Below are 15000 nucleotides of genomic sequence, written 5' to 3'. Positions count from 1 at the left end.
TGTGCTAATGCCAATGCATAAAAAGAGTAACAGAGAGCACTGTACAATACGCTGAAATTAGCAAAACCTGAGCTGTGTTCCAATATTCATACTAACCACACTAAACCTACTATTTGTGACGGAAATTGGGTTATGTAGTATGCTTATTGGTCATAGTATGGATATAGTTAGTATGCTTATTGGTCATAGTATGGATATAGTTAGTATGCTTATTGGTCATAGTATGGATATAGTTACTATGCTTATTGGTCATAGTATGGATATAGTTAGAATGCCAAAAGTTCCCAGATGTCGTACTAAATTCGGCAAAATACGAAGTATACAAGCTGTGGACACTATTTCTGTGCTTTTAGGGCCCATGATGCAATTCTTCCCAAACTGGGCGTGGCTTCACAACGTTTTCAGATTAGAAGACAATGGCAGAAAATATGCAGCCCAAGTCCGATGAGAGCGGATACAAATGCAATGCTTTAACTAATTATGACAAATGTTAAGAAAATGTTGAGCAATGTAATAAAGTAATGACTTTTGAAATAAGTTACGTTACATGTTAGCTACACAATCCTTATCCTTACGAACTGCATAGCATTATTACAGCAGTGTATACAGGTATGTTAGCTAGTTACATAACGAGTAACGTAAACATTAGTTGGCTACTTATACATCGAACTTGCCAGGCAGTATATTAACTATAATCGAACTAACTACCCAACGTTTATTGACTTGATTATTCACATCATTCTTAGATAAGTGGTTTAGTCGTTGTGCGTTCTCAATGGACATCGTTAATTATGGTTATCTACTCCGATTTCAGAGAACTCTCGTCTGAGTGTGCCAGAGCGCAGAATAACTGATGAATTTACGAACGCTCAACACCTGTTGAATAAATGGCCGGTGTCAGTAAACGTCAGCAAATTAAATTGTAATTAAATTGTTTCCAGCAGCAAAAATGGTCAGTGAGGTGTTCTCTTATTTGTGTCTGGAAGTAGCTAGCAAACTTTGGGCAGCTAGTATGGATGCTTGACAGCGGTTGTGAGGTCAGAACGCTTGGATCAACCCTACTCCTCTGCCGGAGCGTCCAGTGACGCGCTCTGAGAGCAAAATGCTCTGGATTTACGAACAGACAATCTGACAAAACTCTGGATTTACGAACAGACAATCTGACAAAACTCTGGATTTACGAACAGACAATCTGACAAAACTCTGGATTTACGAACAGACAATCTGACAAAACTCTGGATTTACGAACAGACAATCTGACAAAACTCTGGATTTACGAACAGACAATCTGACAAAACTGACAAAACTCTGGATTTACGAACAGACAATCTGACAAAACTCTGGATTTACGAACAGACAATCTGACAAAACTCTGGATTTACGAACAGACAATCTGACAAAACTCTGGATTTACGAACAGACAATCTGACAACACTCTGACAAAACTCTGGATTTACGAACAGACAATCTGACAAAACTCTGGATTTACGAACAGACAATCTGACAAAACTCTGGATTTACGAACAGACAATCTGACAAAACTCTGGATTTACAAACAGACAATCTGACAAAACTCTGGATTTACGAACAGACAATCTGACAAAACTCTGGATTTACGAACAGACAATCTGACAAAACTCTGGATTTACGAACAGACAATCTGACAAAACTCTGGATTTACGAACAGACAATCTGACAACACTCTGGATGTACGAACAGACAATCTGACAAAACTCTGGATTTACGAACAGACAATCTGACAAAACTCTGGATTTACGAACAGACAATCTGACAAAACTCTGGATTTATGAACAGACAATCTGACAACACTCTGGATGTACGAATGCCCAGATTGCACTTACGAACAGACAATCTGACAACACTCTGGATGTACGAATGCCCAGATTGCACTTACGAACAGACAATCTGACATCACTCTGGATGTACGAATGCCCAGATTGCACTTACGAACAGACAATCTGACATCACTCTGGATGTACGAACAGACAATCTGACAACACTCTGGATGTACGAACAGATAATCTGACAAAACTCTGGATTTACGAACAGACAATCTGACATCACTCTGGATGTACGAATGCCCAGATTGCACTTACGAACAGACAATCTGACATCACTCTGGATGTACGAATGCCCAGATTGCACTTACGAACAGACAATCTGACATCACTCTGGATGTACGAACGCCCAGATTGCACTTACGAACACACCCAAAATCGTAAAATGTCTAGCCAGTCATTTGTTATGCAAACAAGCTAGCAAGAGGTTGCATCAAACTCCGGTAGAGTGCTAGTACGCTCAACTGAAAGGACACTGTTAGTTGACAGTATACTAAAATGAACCAATAGTATATAGTATGTAATCTCAGCAAAAAAAGAAACATCCTCTCACTGTCAACTTAGTTTATTTTTAGGAAACTTAACATGTGTAAATATTTGTATGAACATAACAAGACACAAAAGGTAAACCTTTTTCTACATTTTCTGTTGTCTTGCCTCGCAGTTCCTGTGTGTTTATATGTAAAAAGTATGAAATATAAATAAGTGTGTACATCAGTTTGTCCTATCTGCATGTGTGTGTGTTTGTGAGTATTTTACTTGTGTCCCTCTACATATTCAGGCTCACGTCTCTATCGGGGGAGTCTGCATCTGCTATGGCTCTGGATGGTATAGAGAAGGCTCTCTGTGTCTGTGTGGCTCTGGGTGGTATAGAGAAGACTCTCTGTGTCTGCGTGGCTCTGGTTGGTATAGAGAAGACTCTCTGTGTCTGTGTGGCTCTGGGTGGTATAGAGAAGACTCTCTGTGTCTGTGTGGCTCTGGGTGGTATAGAGAAGGCTCTCTGTGTCTGCGTGGCTCTGGGTGGTGTAGAGAAGGCTCTCTGTGTCTGCGTGGCTCTGGGTGGTATAGAGAAGGCTCTCTCTGTGTCTGTGGTGGCGCCTCTGTTAACCAGCCCACTGCCACACGTACTGTTAGTCACACACACTGCCATCACCTCCATCTAAATGCACAGTCAGCTCGCAGACATTAAGGACGTCCTAGGACCCAATAAAATAAGGCTAAAGAGAAAGCAATGAATTACCCGTAGTGGAGCTGAGCAACCACGGACAGAGAGACACGGACAGAGAGACATGGACAGAGAGACATGGACAGAGATACATGGACAGAGATACATGGACAGAGAGACACGGACAGAGAGACATGGACAGAGAGACACGGACAGAGAGACACGGACAGAGAGACACGGACAGAGAGACATGGACAGAGATACACGGACAGAGAGACATGGACAGAGAGACATGGACAGAGAGACATGGACAGAGAGACACGACACGGACAGAGAGACACGGACAGAGAGACACGGACAGAGAGACATGGACAGAGAGACATGGGCAGAGAGACACGGACAGAGAGACACGGACAGCAGAGAGACACGGACAGAGAGACACGGACAGAGAGACACGGACAGAGAGACACGGACAGAGAGACACGGACAGAGAGACAGAGGACAGAGAGACACGGACAGAGAGACACGGACAGAGAGACACGGACAGAGAGACATGGACAGAGAGACACGGACAGAGAGACACGGACAGAGAGACATGGACAGAGACACGGACAGAGAGACATGGACAGAGAGACATGGACAGAGAGACACGGACAGAGAGACACGGACAGAGAGGACACGGACAGAGAGACACGGACAGAGAGACATGGACAGAGATACACGGACAGAGAGACACGGACAGCAGGAGAGACACGGACAGAGAGACATGGACAGAGAGACATGGACAGAGAGACACGGACAGAGAGACACGGACAGAGAGACACGGACAGAGAGACACGGACAGAGAGACATGGACAGAGATACACGGACAGAGATACACGGGCAGAGAGAGACACGGACAGAGAGACACGGACAGAGAGACACGGACAGAGAGACACGGACAGAGAGACATGGACAGAGAGACATGGACAGAGAGACATGGACAGAGAGACACGGGCAGAGAGACACGGACAGAGAGACATGGACAGAGAGACATGGACAGAGAGACATGGACAGAGAGACATGGACAGAGAGACACGGACAGAGAGACACGGACAGAGAGACACGGACAGAGAGACACGGACAGAGAGACATGGACAGAGACACGGACAGAGAGGACACATGGACAGAGAGACACGGACAGAGAGACATGGACAGAGATACACGGACAGAGAGACATGGACAGAGAGACATGGACAGAGAGACATGGACAGAGAGACATGGAGACACGGACAGAGAGACACGGACAGAGAGACACGGACAGAGAGACATGGACAGAGAGACATGGGCAGAGAGACACGGACAGAGAGACACGGGCAGAGAGACACGGACAGAGAGACACGGACAGAGAGACACGGACAGAGAGACACGGACAGAGAGACACGGACAGAGAGACACGGACAGAGAGGACACGGACAGAGAGACACAGAGACACGGACAGAGACATGGACAGAGAGACACGGACAGAGAGACACGACAGACACGGACAGAGAGACACGGGCAGAGACATGGACACGGACAGAGAGACATGGACAGAGAGACATGGACAGAGAGACACGGACAGAGAGACACGGACAGAGAGACACGGACAGAGAGACACAGAGAGACAGAGAGACATGGACAGAGATACACGGGCAGAGAGACACGGACAGAGAGACATGGACAGAGAGACATGGACAGAGAGACACGGACAGAGAGACACGGACAGAGAGACACGGACAGAGAGACACGGACAGAGAGACATGGACAGAGAGACACGGACAGAGATACACGGGCAGAGAGACACGGACAGGACAGAGAGACACGGACAGAGAGACACGGACAGAGAGACACGGACAGAGAGACATGGACAGAGAGACATGGACAGAGAGACATGGACAGAGATACACGGGCAGAGAGACACGGACAGAGAGAGACACGGACAGAGAGACATGGACAGAGAGACATGGACAGAGAGACATGGACAGAGAGACAGAGAGACACGGACAGAGAGACACGGACAGAGAGACACGGACAGAGATACACGGACAGAGATACATGGGCAGAGAGACACGGACAGAGAGACATGGACAGAGAGACATGGACAGAGAGACATGGACAGAGATACACGGGCAGAGAGACACGGGCAGAGAGACACGGACAGAGAGACACGGGCAGAGAGACACGGACAGAGAGACATGGACAGAGAGACATGGACAGAGAGACATGGACAGAGAGACATGGACAGAGAGACACGGACAGAGAGACACGGACAGAGAGACACGGACAGAGATGGACACGGACATGCAGAGAGACACGGACAGAGAGACACGGACAGAGAGACACGGACAGAGATACACGGAGCAGAGAGACACGGACAGAGAGACATGGACAGAGAGACACAGAGGACAGGACAGAGACACGGACAGAGAGACACGGACAGAGAGACACGGACAGAGAGACACGGACAGAGAGACACGGACAGAGAGACACGGACAGAGAGACACGGACAGAGAGACACGGACAGAGAGACACGGACAGAGAGACACGGACAGAGAGACACGGACAGAGAGACACGGACAGAGAGACATGGACAGAGAGACATTTACAAGGAGACAAAATGTTGTGCAGTTTCTAGCCACCTCTCCTCCTAGTTACGGCTAGACACATGCGTGGGCTGTTAAATACTGGCTGTAGATTTGAACAGACACATCTGTCATGATTTGGGGACTATGAAATCAATATTTTCATGTAAGTTGGCTGTCATAATAATTATGTGAATTATCTTTATTTTAAGGGTATTTTTTATGTATGCTGTTATACTTTCCTGTTTATTGTGCCTCAGTAGTTAGCGGTGATAAACAATCAAGTATGGATGTCTAACCTGTGTTGGAGTTGAGCTCGTCGTTCTCCGACTCGGTACCGTTCTGGCTGCCGGCTCCGTGCAGGTTGTTCATGGCCATCAGCTTCATCTTCTGCAGCTTCATAGCCTCGGCCATCGCTGCAGCCGTCAGCCCTGCAGGACAACACATAAATACTGTACACAAATCACAAGCATACACAGCAAGGAAAAATACACACGTCTAAAGACAACACACAAGCTTATTTGCATTTTGATAAAGCTTAGATATCTATATGCCCTACAAAGAAATAAGCTGAGAAGCTGCAGCTACTGAGCTGGACAGATGTTCATAGCCCTGTAATAAAGACATCTAAAGCTATTTGGAGTAGAACACAACTTGGATGATGTGTCATGCTTTTTTCATTTCAGTTCCTCTCAGTCTAAGCATGTGTACTTGGTCTTCAGAGATATTTCTATAGAGGAGCCAGAGTGAGGCTCTAGCTGGCCCCAGGCCTCCCCTGACCCCACCCACCCAAGCTGAGCTGAACTGAGGGGAGATGGGCCACTGGTGGTGGTGGTAGGGAGGGTCCCTGGTGGTGGTGGTAGGGAGGGTCCCTCCCTGTCCGTCCCTGGAGAGCCCTCTTTTCCAGACTCTCTAAGAAACCCAGCTACCTTCAGCTCATCAAGGGCTCCACAGCCCCGGAAGCCATCATCACTCTGTCCAATTAGGCCCATAATTAATTCAATTAGACGACGGAAGGACACATTAAGTAATTAATTAAATGACGATGCCTTGCCTCCTTGCTTTGCCGTGATCTACATTTCTTTACAAATCAGGACAAAAAAATATTTTTTCTTTTCTCCCCAGGTTCACACACTATGTGTCACCTTGATCTAATTCGTTACCGGAATCGCCTCGAACGGTATGGTGTGTCAAGAAAAAAAGAGAGAAAAAAAGATGTTCATTAATTGATCATTTAATTTTGTTTCTGTGAACATGAACTCTTCAGTCACTCTGCCTGTGGAGGGAAGAGAGTCTGATCGCTACTCGATAAAAACACCAACGGAGGAAAATGTACCGTGCCGCTCTCAGCGGCCAATGTTTATCAATTCCACTACACACAGTAAGCTGAAGTTGAAAAGAATATAGACAGGCACAGATAGAGTGGGAGAGGAGAGGGAAGGGGAGGGGGGTTAAGACAAATGAATCTCCGTTCTTACATTTATATAAAAAACAAGCCTCCTATTTTATGCATCCCGGGCCCCTCTCTTCTAAGCCTGCCTGAGGAAACAGGCAAAATGTTTTCAATAGCTATATTTAAACAAAATGTCATGATGATTGATTCATTTGATTATGAGTTCATTTTGTTGCCTAATCCCACAGACTTGTCAGAGGCACAGCTGCAGCAGCTTGAAGGGGAAACTCAAACCTCTGAATTAGCTGTGGACGTATGGCCGGGGGGAGGGAGGGGGGGGAGAAACAGCTGCAGTAGCATGGAGGGAGCACCACATCAACCCTGCTAATGCCCTAAAACCTTGGCATAAACATCCGTACAGCCAGCCTTATTTTTGGTGGGATTTGAGAATGCACTTGGGAGAAAATACATGCATGCTTGAAATTTCTCCTGACGCAAATTACTGTATAGAGATGACAGATCCAGAAGGTTTGGGAGAGCTAGGAAACATTCCCATATCTGATCATATGATGCTTCTAGCCTACTATAGTCACCGAGGATTACTGGTTAGCATACATTAAGTTGATTTATACGAAACTGCAAATTCCAATGTTATGCTACGTTCATTTAAAATCCCTTCTTAAATCTACGTATGTAAACTTAGCAGTAATATTCATATAGATTATTTCAGGGGCGTAACTTTCACTGGGGACAGGGGTGACATGTCCCCCCCACATTCTGAAATTCCATTTTCGCACCCCCCAGTTTTATCATTGGAATGTGATACAAAACAAAGTAATGGTGTGCTTTAGCGCCATGCGGGCGCCTCCGAGCGGTCCAGTAGACTGAGTGTTTATCCAACTGGATAAAAAATGTCCCCCCACACTTCTAAAACCAAAGTTGCGCCCCTGGATTAAGTACATGAACAGGATGAGTTTGCAAGCCAAACTATGGTAGCTAGGCTACAACAATCCGCTTGTTCTGTCAGAAAGCAGATGTAATGAAAAGAACACATATCTTATCTTATTGGTCCTCACTGTAAATGAACTAAAATCTCTTGTCTGTGTCTCTGTGATCTTTCATCACTGTTTTTGCTCACTGTCAGCTAACTTTCAATGAGGACAGGTTCATTTACATATTGGGACACTGAAACTTTCTCCATCTCTTAAAGGGAGAGTAAGAGAGAGTGTTCTTCTCTGGCCTGTGAGGAGTCCTATGGTGGAAACATAGCCTGTTTAGGGTCAGTCAGTGCAAAGGGAAAGCTCTTTCTGAGAGGGTGACAGTGTTCCAGAGATGACAGTGTTCTAGAGATGACAGTGTTCCAGAGATGACAGTGTTTCAGGGATGACAGTGTTTCAGAGATGACAGTGTTTCAGAGATGACAGTGTTTCAGAGATGACAGTGTTCCAGAGATGACAGTGTTTCAGAGATGACAGTGTTCTAGAGATGACAGTGTTCTAGAGATGACAGTGTTCTAGAGATGACAGTGTTCCAGAGATGACAGTGTTTCAGAGATTCTCATGATGTACTACAGTGTTGGGATTAGTTACATGAAACAGTAATATTTTCCATATTCAAACACATCGAATGCAACAATGCGTTTTTAAAGAAAAATAGTTAAGAAAAATATTTACAAAATAAAAATAAAAACAACACTAACGAGGCTATATACAGGGGGTACAGAGTCAATGTGGAGGCTATATACAGGGTATTACTAGGTACAGAGTCAATGTGGAGGCTATATACAGGGTTCCAGAGTCAATGTGGAGGCTATATACAGGGTATTACGGTACAGAGTCAATGTGGAGGCTATATACAGGGTATGACAGTGTTCAGAGTCAATGTGGAGGCTATATACAGGGGGTACCGTGTACAGAGTCAATGTGGAGGCTATATATACAGGGGGTACAGAGTCAATGTGGAGGTTATATACAGGGGTGACAGTGTACAGAGTCAATGTGGAGGCTATATACAGGGGGTGACAGGTACTGAGTCAATGTGGAGGCTATATACAGGGGGTACCGGTACTGAGTCAATGTGGAGGCTATATACAGGGGGTTTCCGGTACAGAGTCAATGTGGAGGCTATATACAGGGGGTACCAGTACAGAGTCAATGTGGAGGCTATATACAGGGGGTACCGGTACTGAGTCAATGTGGAGGCTATATACAGGGGGTACCGGTACTGAGTCAATGTGGAGGCTATATACAGGGGGTACAGAGTCAATGTGGAGGCTATATACAGGGGGTACCGGTACTGAGTCAATGTGGAGGCTATATACAGGGGGTACAGAGTCAATGTGGAGGCTATATACAGGGGGTACCGGTACTGAGTCAATGTGGAGGCTATATACAGGGGGTACAGAGTCAATGTGGAGGTTATATACAGGGGGTCCCAGTACAGAGTCAATGTGGAGGCTATATACAGGGGGTACCGGTACTGAGTCAATGTGGAGGCTATATACAGGGGGTACCGGTACTGAGTCAATGTGGAGGCTATATACAGGGGGTACCGGTACAGAGTCAATGTGGAGGCTATATACAGGGGGTACCAGTACAGAGTCAATGTGGAGGCTATATACAGGGGGTACCGGTACTGAGTCAATGTGGAGGCTATATACAGGGGGTACCGGTACTGAGTCAATGTGGAGGCTATATACAGGGGGGTACAGAGTCAATGTGGAGGCTATATACAGGGGGTACCGGTACAGAGTCAATGTGGAGGCTATATACAGGGGGTACAGAGTCAATGTGGAGGTTATATACAGGGGGTACCGGTACAGAGTCAATGTGGAGGCTATATACAGGGGTACCAGGTACAGAGTCAATGTGGAGGCTATATACAGGGGGTACAGAGTCAATGTGGAGGCTATATACAGGGGGTACCGGTACAGAGTCAATGTGGAGGCTATATACAGGGGGTACAGAGTCAATGTGGAGGTTATATACAGGGGGTACCGGTACAGAGTCAATGTGGAGGCTATATACAGGGGTACCGGTACAGAGTCAATGTGGAGGCTATATACAGGGGGTACCGGTACAGAGTCAATGTGGAGGCTATATACAGGGGGTACCGGTACAGAGTCAATGTGGAGGCTATATACAGGGGGTACCGGTACAGAGTCAATGTGTGGGGGTACAGGTTAGTCAAGGTCATTGAGGTAATATCTCCATGTAGAGAGTTATTAAGTGACTATGCATAGATAATAACAGAGTAGCAGCAGCAACAACAAAAAGAAGGGACAATGTAAATAGTCTGGGTAGCCATGCTGTTCAGCTGTCTTATGGCTTGGAGTAGAAGCTGTTAAGATGCCTTTTGGACCTAGACTTGTTACGTTTCACAAAAGTAACGTGTTCTATTACTTTGTGTTACTTTCACGAAAAAGTCATGTGCCCTCTATACATTTCTGTGGACAGCAGCTGTCTCCAAACAGCCTTTCTCCGTTCACTCGAGAACTGGGACAAGTCGAGATCAGAAGTGTTAGTTGACAAACTAACTATAATAATATTACCCAATCCGTTACTTATAAAAGTCACTCCGTTGCTCATAAAAGTAATCTGATTACGTAACACTACTAACGCGTTACCCCAAACACTGACCACAGGCAAGATTATAGAAGCTCTGACTGACATGAGAGAGAGGCAATCAACATCCCCTGTCTAACAGACCACATTGAGAACATAAAACAGCAAGACAGAGAAACAACACACACAATCATTGCATTGTCTTTACACATTTCCCCCTCCCGATGTGACATTAAAGACGAGCCTGTGAGATCAAACAGGACACGTAACAGTAATTGATGTTTGAGTAAAGTCACGACCCACGGAAATGGGAGCCTGAGGATGAAAGGGGAGCGGCATTTTCCAGGGGTGGACAAACAGATATCTTCTTGTTTGCCTTTAATAGAGCTCCTGAGATATAGAGGACCCCTGGCTCTCAGTGTCAGCCCTGCCAGATGAGCGTAGGGCAGTCAGGCACATCGGACTGGAGCCATCCATCCTCCCTTTCTCTTCACATCAGACTTGGAGGGGCCATTCTTGCGTCTAATCGTTAACCTGGCTGGGATGATCTGGGGCGGAGTCCCAGCCTGTTACCCTGGGCAGGTTACAGAAGCTCTTTGTGGTCTCTGTGGGGTCAGACACAGGCCAGATACAGCCTGAATTCCTCCTGTACATTCAGTCTTATTGGCTGTTGTCAGGCCCGGTCCAAAATGGTGTCTGTTTAACTGAAGGTGGTTAACTGGAGACGTTTTAATAAAGACGCTAGAATTTGGTCGTCAGTTTGGGTGTTGATTGTGCAACAGAGACATGGCCACTGGAGGAAGACGGCGTATGAATGTATGCAGGCATTTTTACCTTTACACAGAACCTTGTGTCTATCTCCTCCTGTCATTATAATGCATGGTTATCATCATGGAGCCTATACCACGGTGGGCCGGGTACTGTCTAAAGTACTGGATGGACCAGTCACATAGATAGAGTCAGTGTGTGAAGCAGCGATGTCCATATGTAGCAGAACGTGTCACAAGCTCTATCTCGCTCACTTCAGATCCATTACAGGCATACAGTACAGGGGAGTAGAACTACATTGAGCTGGAAGGGCTCACTCAAAGCTCTCTCTCACCCAAACAATTCCCCTAGAGTGGCTTAGCAAATGTACATGTGAATTCAAAGAAAGGAGAGGTAAGGTAGGTAAGCAGGCCTGGACAGAACATGTTATTCAGCCCATATGGACACTTAAGTGATCCTCAACTCTCTGCCGGATGCATTATTGCATTTTACGTTTGTCCTTCTCAACGAGGAGAATAACATGCCAGGAAAAGGGATGTGAGGAAGAGACAGAGAGCAGTGGGGTTGAAGTGGGGCCCACAGACTCCGCCTTTGATTCTCAACACAGTAAAAATAACTTTCCTATTCAATGTTTTTAAGTAAACTGAGATTGCGAGAAGGACGAAAAACTGAGTGGGGTTAGGGTATACTGTATTTAACTGAGTGGGGTTAGGGTATACTGTATTTAACTGAGTGGGGTTAGGGTATACTGTATTTAACTGAGTGGGGTTAGGGTATACTGTATTTAACTGAGTGGGGTTAGGGTATACTGTATTTAACTGAGTGGGGTAGGGTATACTGTATTTAACTGTGGGGTTAGGGTATACTGTATTTAACTGAGTGGGGTTAGGGTATACTGTATTTAACTGAGTGGGGTTAGGGTATACTGTATTTAACTGTGTGGGGTTAGGGTATACTGTATTTAACTGAGTGGGGTTAGGGTATACTGTATTTAACTGAGTGGGGTTAGGGTATACTGTATTTAACTGAGTGGGGTTAGGGTATACTGTATTTAACTGAGTGGGGTTAGGGTATACTGTATTTAACTGAGTGGGGTTAGGGTATACTGTATTTAACTGAGTGGGGTTAGGGTATACTGTATTTAACTGAGTGGGGTTAGGGTATACTGTATTTAACTGAGTGGGGTTAGGGTATACTGTATTTAACTGAGTGGGGTTAGGGTATACTGTATTTAACTGAGTGGGGTTAGGGTATACTGTATTTAACTGAGTGGGGTTAGGGTATACTGTATTTAACTGAGTGGGGTTAGGGTATACTGTATTTAACTGAGTGGGGTTAGGGTATACTGTATTTAACTGAGTGGGGTTAGGGTAAAGTGTATTTAAATGAGTGGGGTTAGGGTATACTGTATTTAACTGTGGGGTTAGGGTATACTGTATTTAACTGTGTGGGGTTAGGGTATACTGTATTTAACTGAGTGGGGTTAGGGTACACTGTATTTAACTGAGTGGGGTTAGGGTATACTGTATTTAACTGAGTGGGGTTAGGGTACACTGTATTTAACTGAGTGGGGTTAGGGTATACTGTATTTAACTGAGTGGGGTTAGGGTATACTGTATTTAACTGAGTGGGGTTAGGGTATACTGTATTTAACTGAGTGGGGTTAGGGTATACTGTATTTAACTGTGGGGTTAGGGTATACTGTATTTAACTGAGTGGGGTTAGGGTATACTGTATTTAACTGAGTGGGGTTAGGGTACACTGTATTTAACTGAGTGGGGTTAGGGTATACTGTATTTAACTGTGGGGTTAGGGTATACTGTATTTAACTGTGTGGGGTTAGGGTATACTGTATTTAACTGAGTGGGGTTAGGGTACACTGTATTTAACTGAGTGGGGTTAGGGTATACTGTATTTAACTGAGTGGGGTTAGGGTATACTGTATTTAACTGAGTGGGGTTAGGTATACTGTATTTAACTGAGTGGGGTTAGGGTACACTGTATTTAACTGAGTGGGGTTAGGGTATACTGTATTTAACTGTGGGGTTAGGGTATACTGTATTTAACTGTGTGGGGTTAGGGTATACTGTATTTAACTGAGTGGGGTTAGGGTACACTGTATTTAACTGAGTGGGGTTAGGGTATACTGTATTTAACTGAGTGGGGTTAGGGTATACTGTATTTAACTGAGTGGGGTTAGGGTATACTGTATTTAACTGAGTGGGGTTAGGGTATACTGTATTTAACTGAGTGGGGTTAGGGTACACTGTATTTAACTGAGTGGGGTTAGGGTATACTGTATTTAACTGTGGGGTTAGGGTATACTGTATTTAACTGAGTGGGGTTAGGGTATACTGTATTTAACTGAGTGGGGTTAGGGTACACTGTATTTAACTGAGTGGGGTTAGGGTATACTGTATTTAACTGAGTGGGGTTAGGGTATACTGTATTTAACTGTGTGGGGTTAGGGTATACTGCATTTAACTGAGTGGGATTAGGGTATACTGTATTTAACTGTGGTGTTAGGGTATACTGTATTTAACTGTGGGGTTAGGGTATACTGTATTTAACTGTGGGGTTAGGGTATACTGTATTTAACTGTGGGGTTAGGGTATACTGTATTTAACTGTGGGGTTAGGGTATACTGTATTTAACTGAGTGGGGTTAGGATATACTGTATTTACCTGAGTGGGGTTAAGGTATACTGTATTTAACTGTGGGGTTAAGGTATACTGTATTTAACTGTGGGGTTAGGGTATACTGTATTTAACTGTGGGGTTAGGGTATACTGTATTTAACTGAGTGGGGTTAGGATATACTGTATTTACCTGAGTGGGGTTAAGGTATACTGTATTTAACTGTGGGGTTAAGGTATACTGTATTTAACTGTGGGGTTAGGGTATACTGTATTTAACTGTGTGGGGTTAGGGTATACTGTATTTAACTGAGTGGGGTTAGGGTACACTGTATTTAACTGAGTGGGGTTAGGGTATACTGTATTTAACTGAGTGGGGTTAGGGTACACTGTATTTAACTGAGTGGGGTTAGGGTATACTGTATTTAACTGAGTGGGGTTAGGGTACACTGTATTTAACTGAGTGGGGTTAGGGTATACTGTATTTAACTGTGGGGTTAGGGTATACTGTATTTAACTGAGTGGGGTTAGGGTATACTGTATTTAACTGAGTGGGGTTAGGGTACACTGTATTTAACTGAGTGGGGTTAGGGTATACTGTATTTAACTGAGTGGGGTTAGGGTACACTGTATTTAACTGAGTGGGGTTAGGGTATACTGTATTTAACTGTGGGGTTAGGGTATACTGTATTTAACTGTGTGGGGTTAGGGTATACTGTATTTAACTCAGTGGGGTTAGGGTACACTGTATTTAACTGAGTGGGGTTAGGGTATACTGTATTTAACTGAGTGGGGTTAGGGTACACTGTATTTAACTGAGTGGGGTTAGGGTACACTGTATTTAACTGAGTGGGGTTAGGGTATACTGTATTTAACTGAGTGGGGTTAGGGTACACTGTATTTAACTGAGTGGGGTTAGGGTATACTGTATTTAACTGTGGGGTTAGGGTATACTGTATTTAACTGAGTGGGGTTAGGGTATACTGTATTTAACTGAGTGGGGTTAGGGTACAC

The 15000-nt window shown here is 44.8% G+C and overlaps 1 protein-coding gene across 10 annotated transcripts in view; it reads right to left on the bottom strand.

Annotated features, from left to right (window-relative positions):
• The window catches only part of LOC112230541 (dachshund homolog 2-like), a 328693-nt gene that overhangs the window by 113950 nt on the left and 199743 nt on the right, over positions 1 to 15000 (bottom strand). For 7 of the 10 annotated variants that reach the window (XM_042311575.1, XM_042311576.1, XM_042311577.1 and 4 more), the window contains exon 3: positions 5927 to 6079. In XM_042311575.1, coding sequence (XP_042167509.1) covers positions 5927 to 6079 — 153 coding nt within the window. The remainder of the gene's footprint in view (positions 1 to 5926; positions 6080 to 15000) is intronic. The other 3 variants (XM_042311580.1, XM_042311582.1, XM_042311583.1) reach the window with 1 other exon arrangement.

The sequence above is a fragment of the Oncorhynchus tshawytscha genome, linkage group LG33 (assembly GCF_018296145.1).
Source record: "Oncorhynchus tshawytscha isolate Ot180627B linkage group LG33, Otsh_v2.0, whole genome shotgun sequence".
Taxonomy (NCBI): Eukaryota; Metazoa; Chordata; class Actinopteri; order Salmoniformes; family Salmonidae; genus Oncorhynchus; species Oncorhynchus tshawytscha.
Note: the sequence above shows the minus strand (reverse complement) of the source record. Positions and strands in the feature narration are given on the sequence as shown.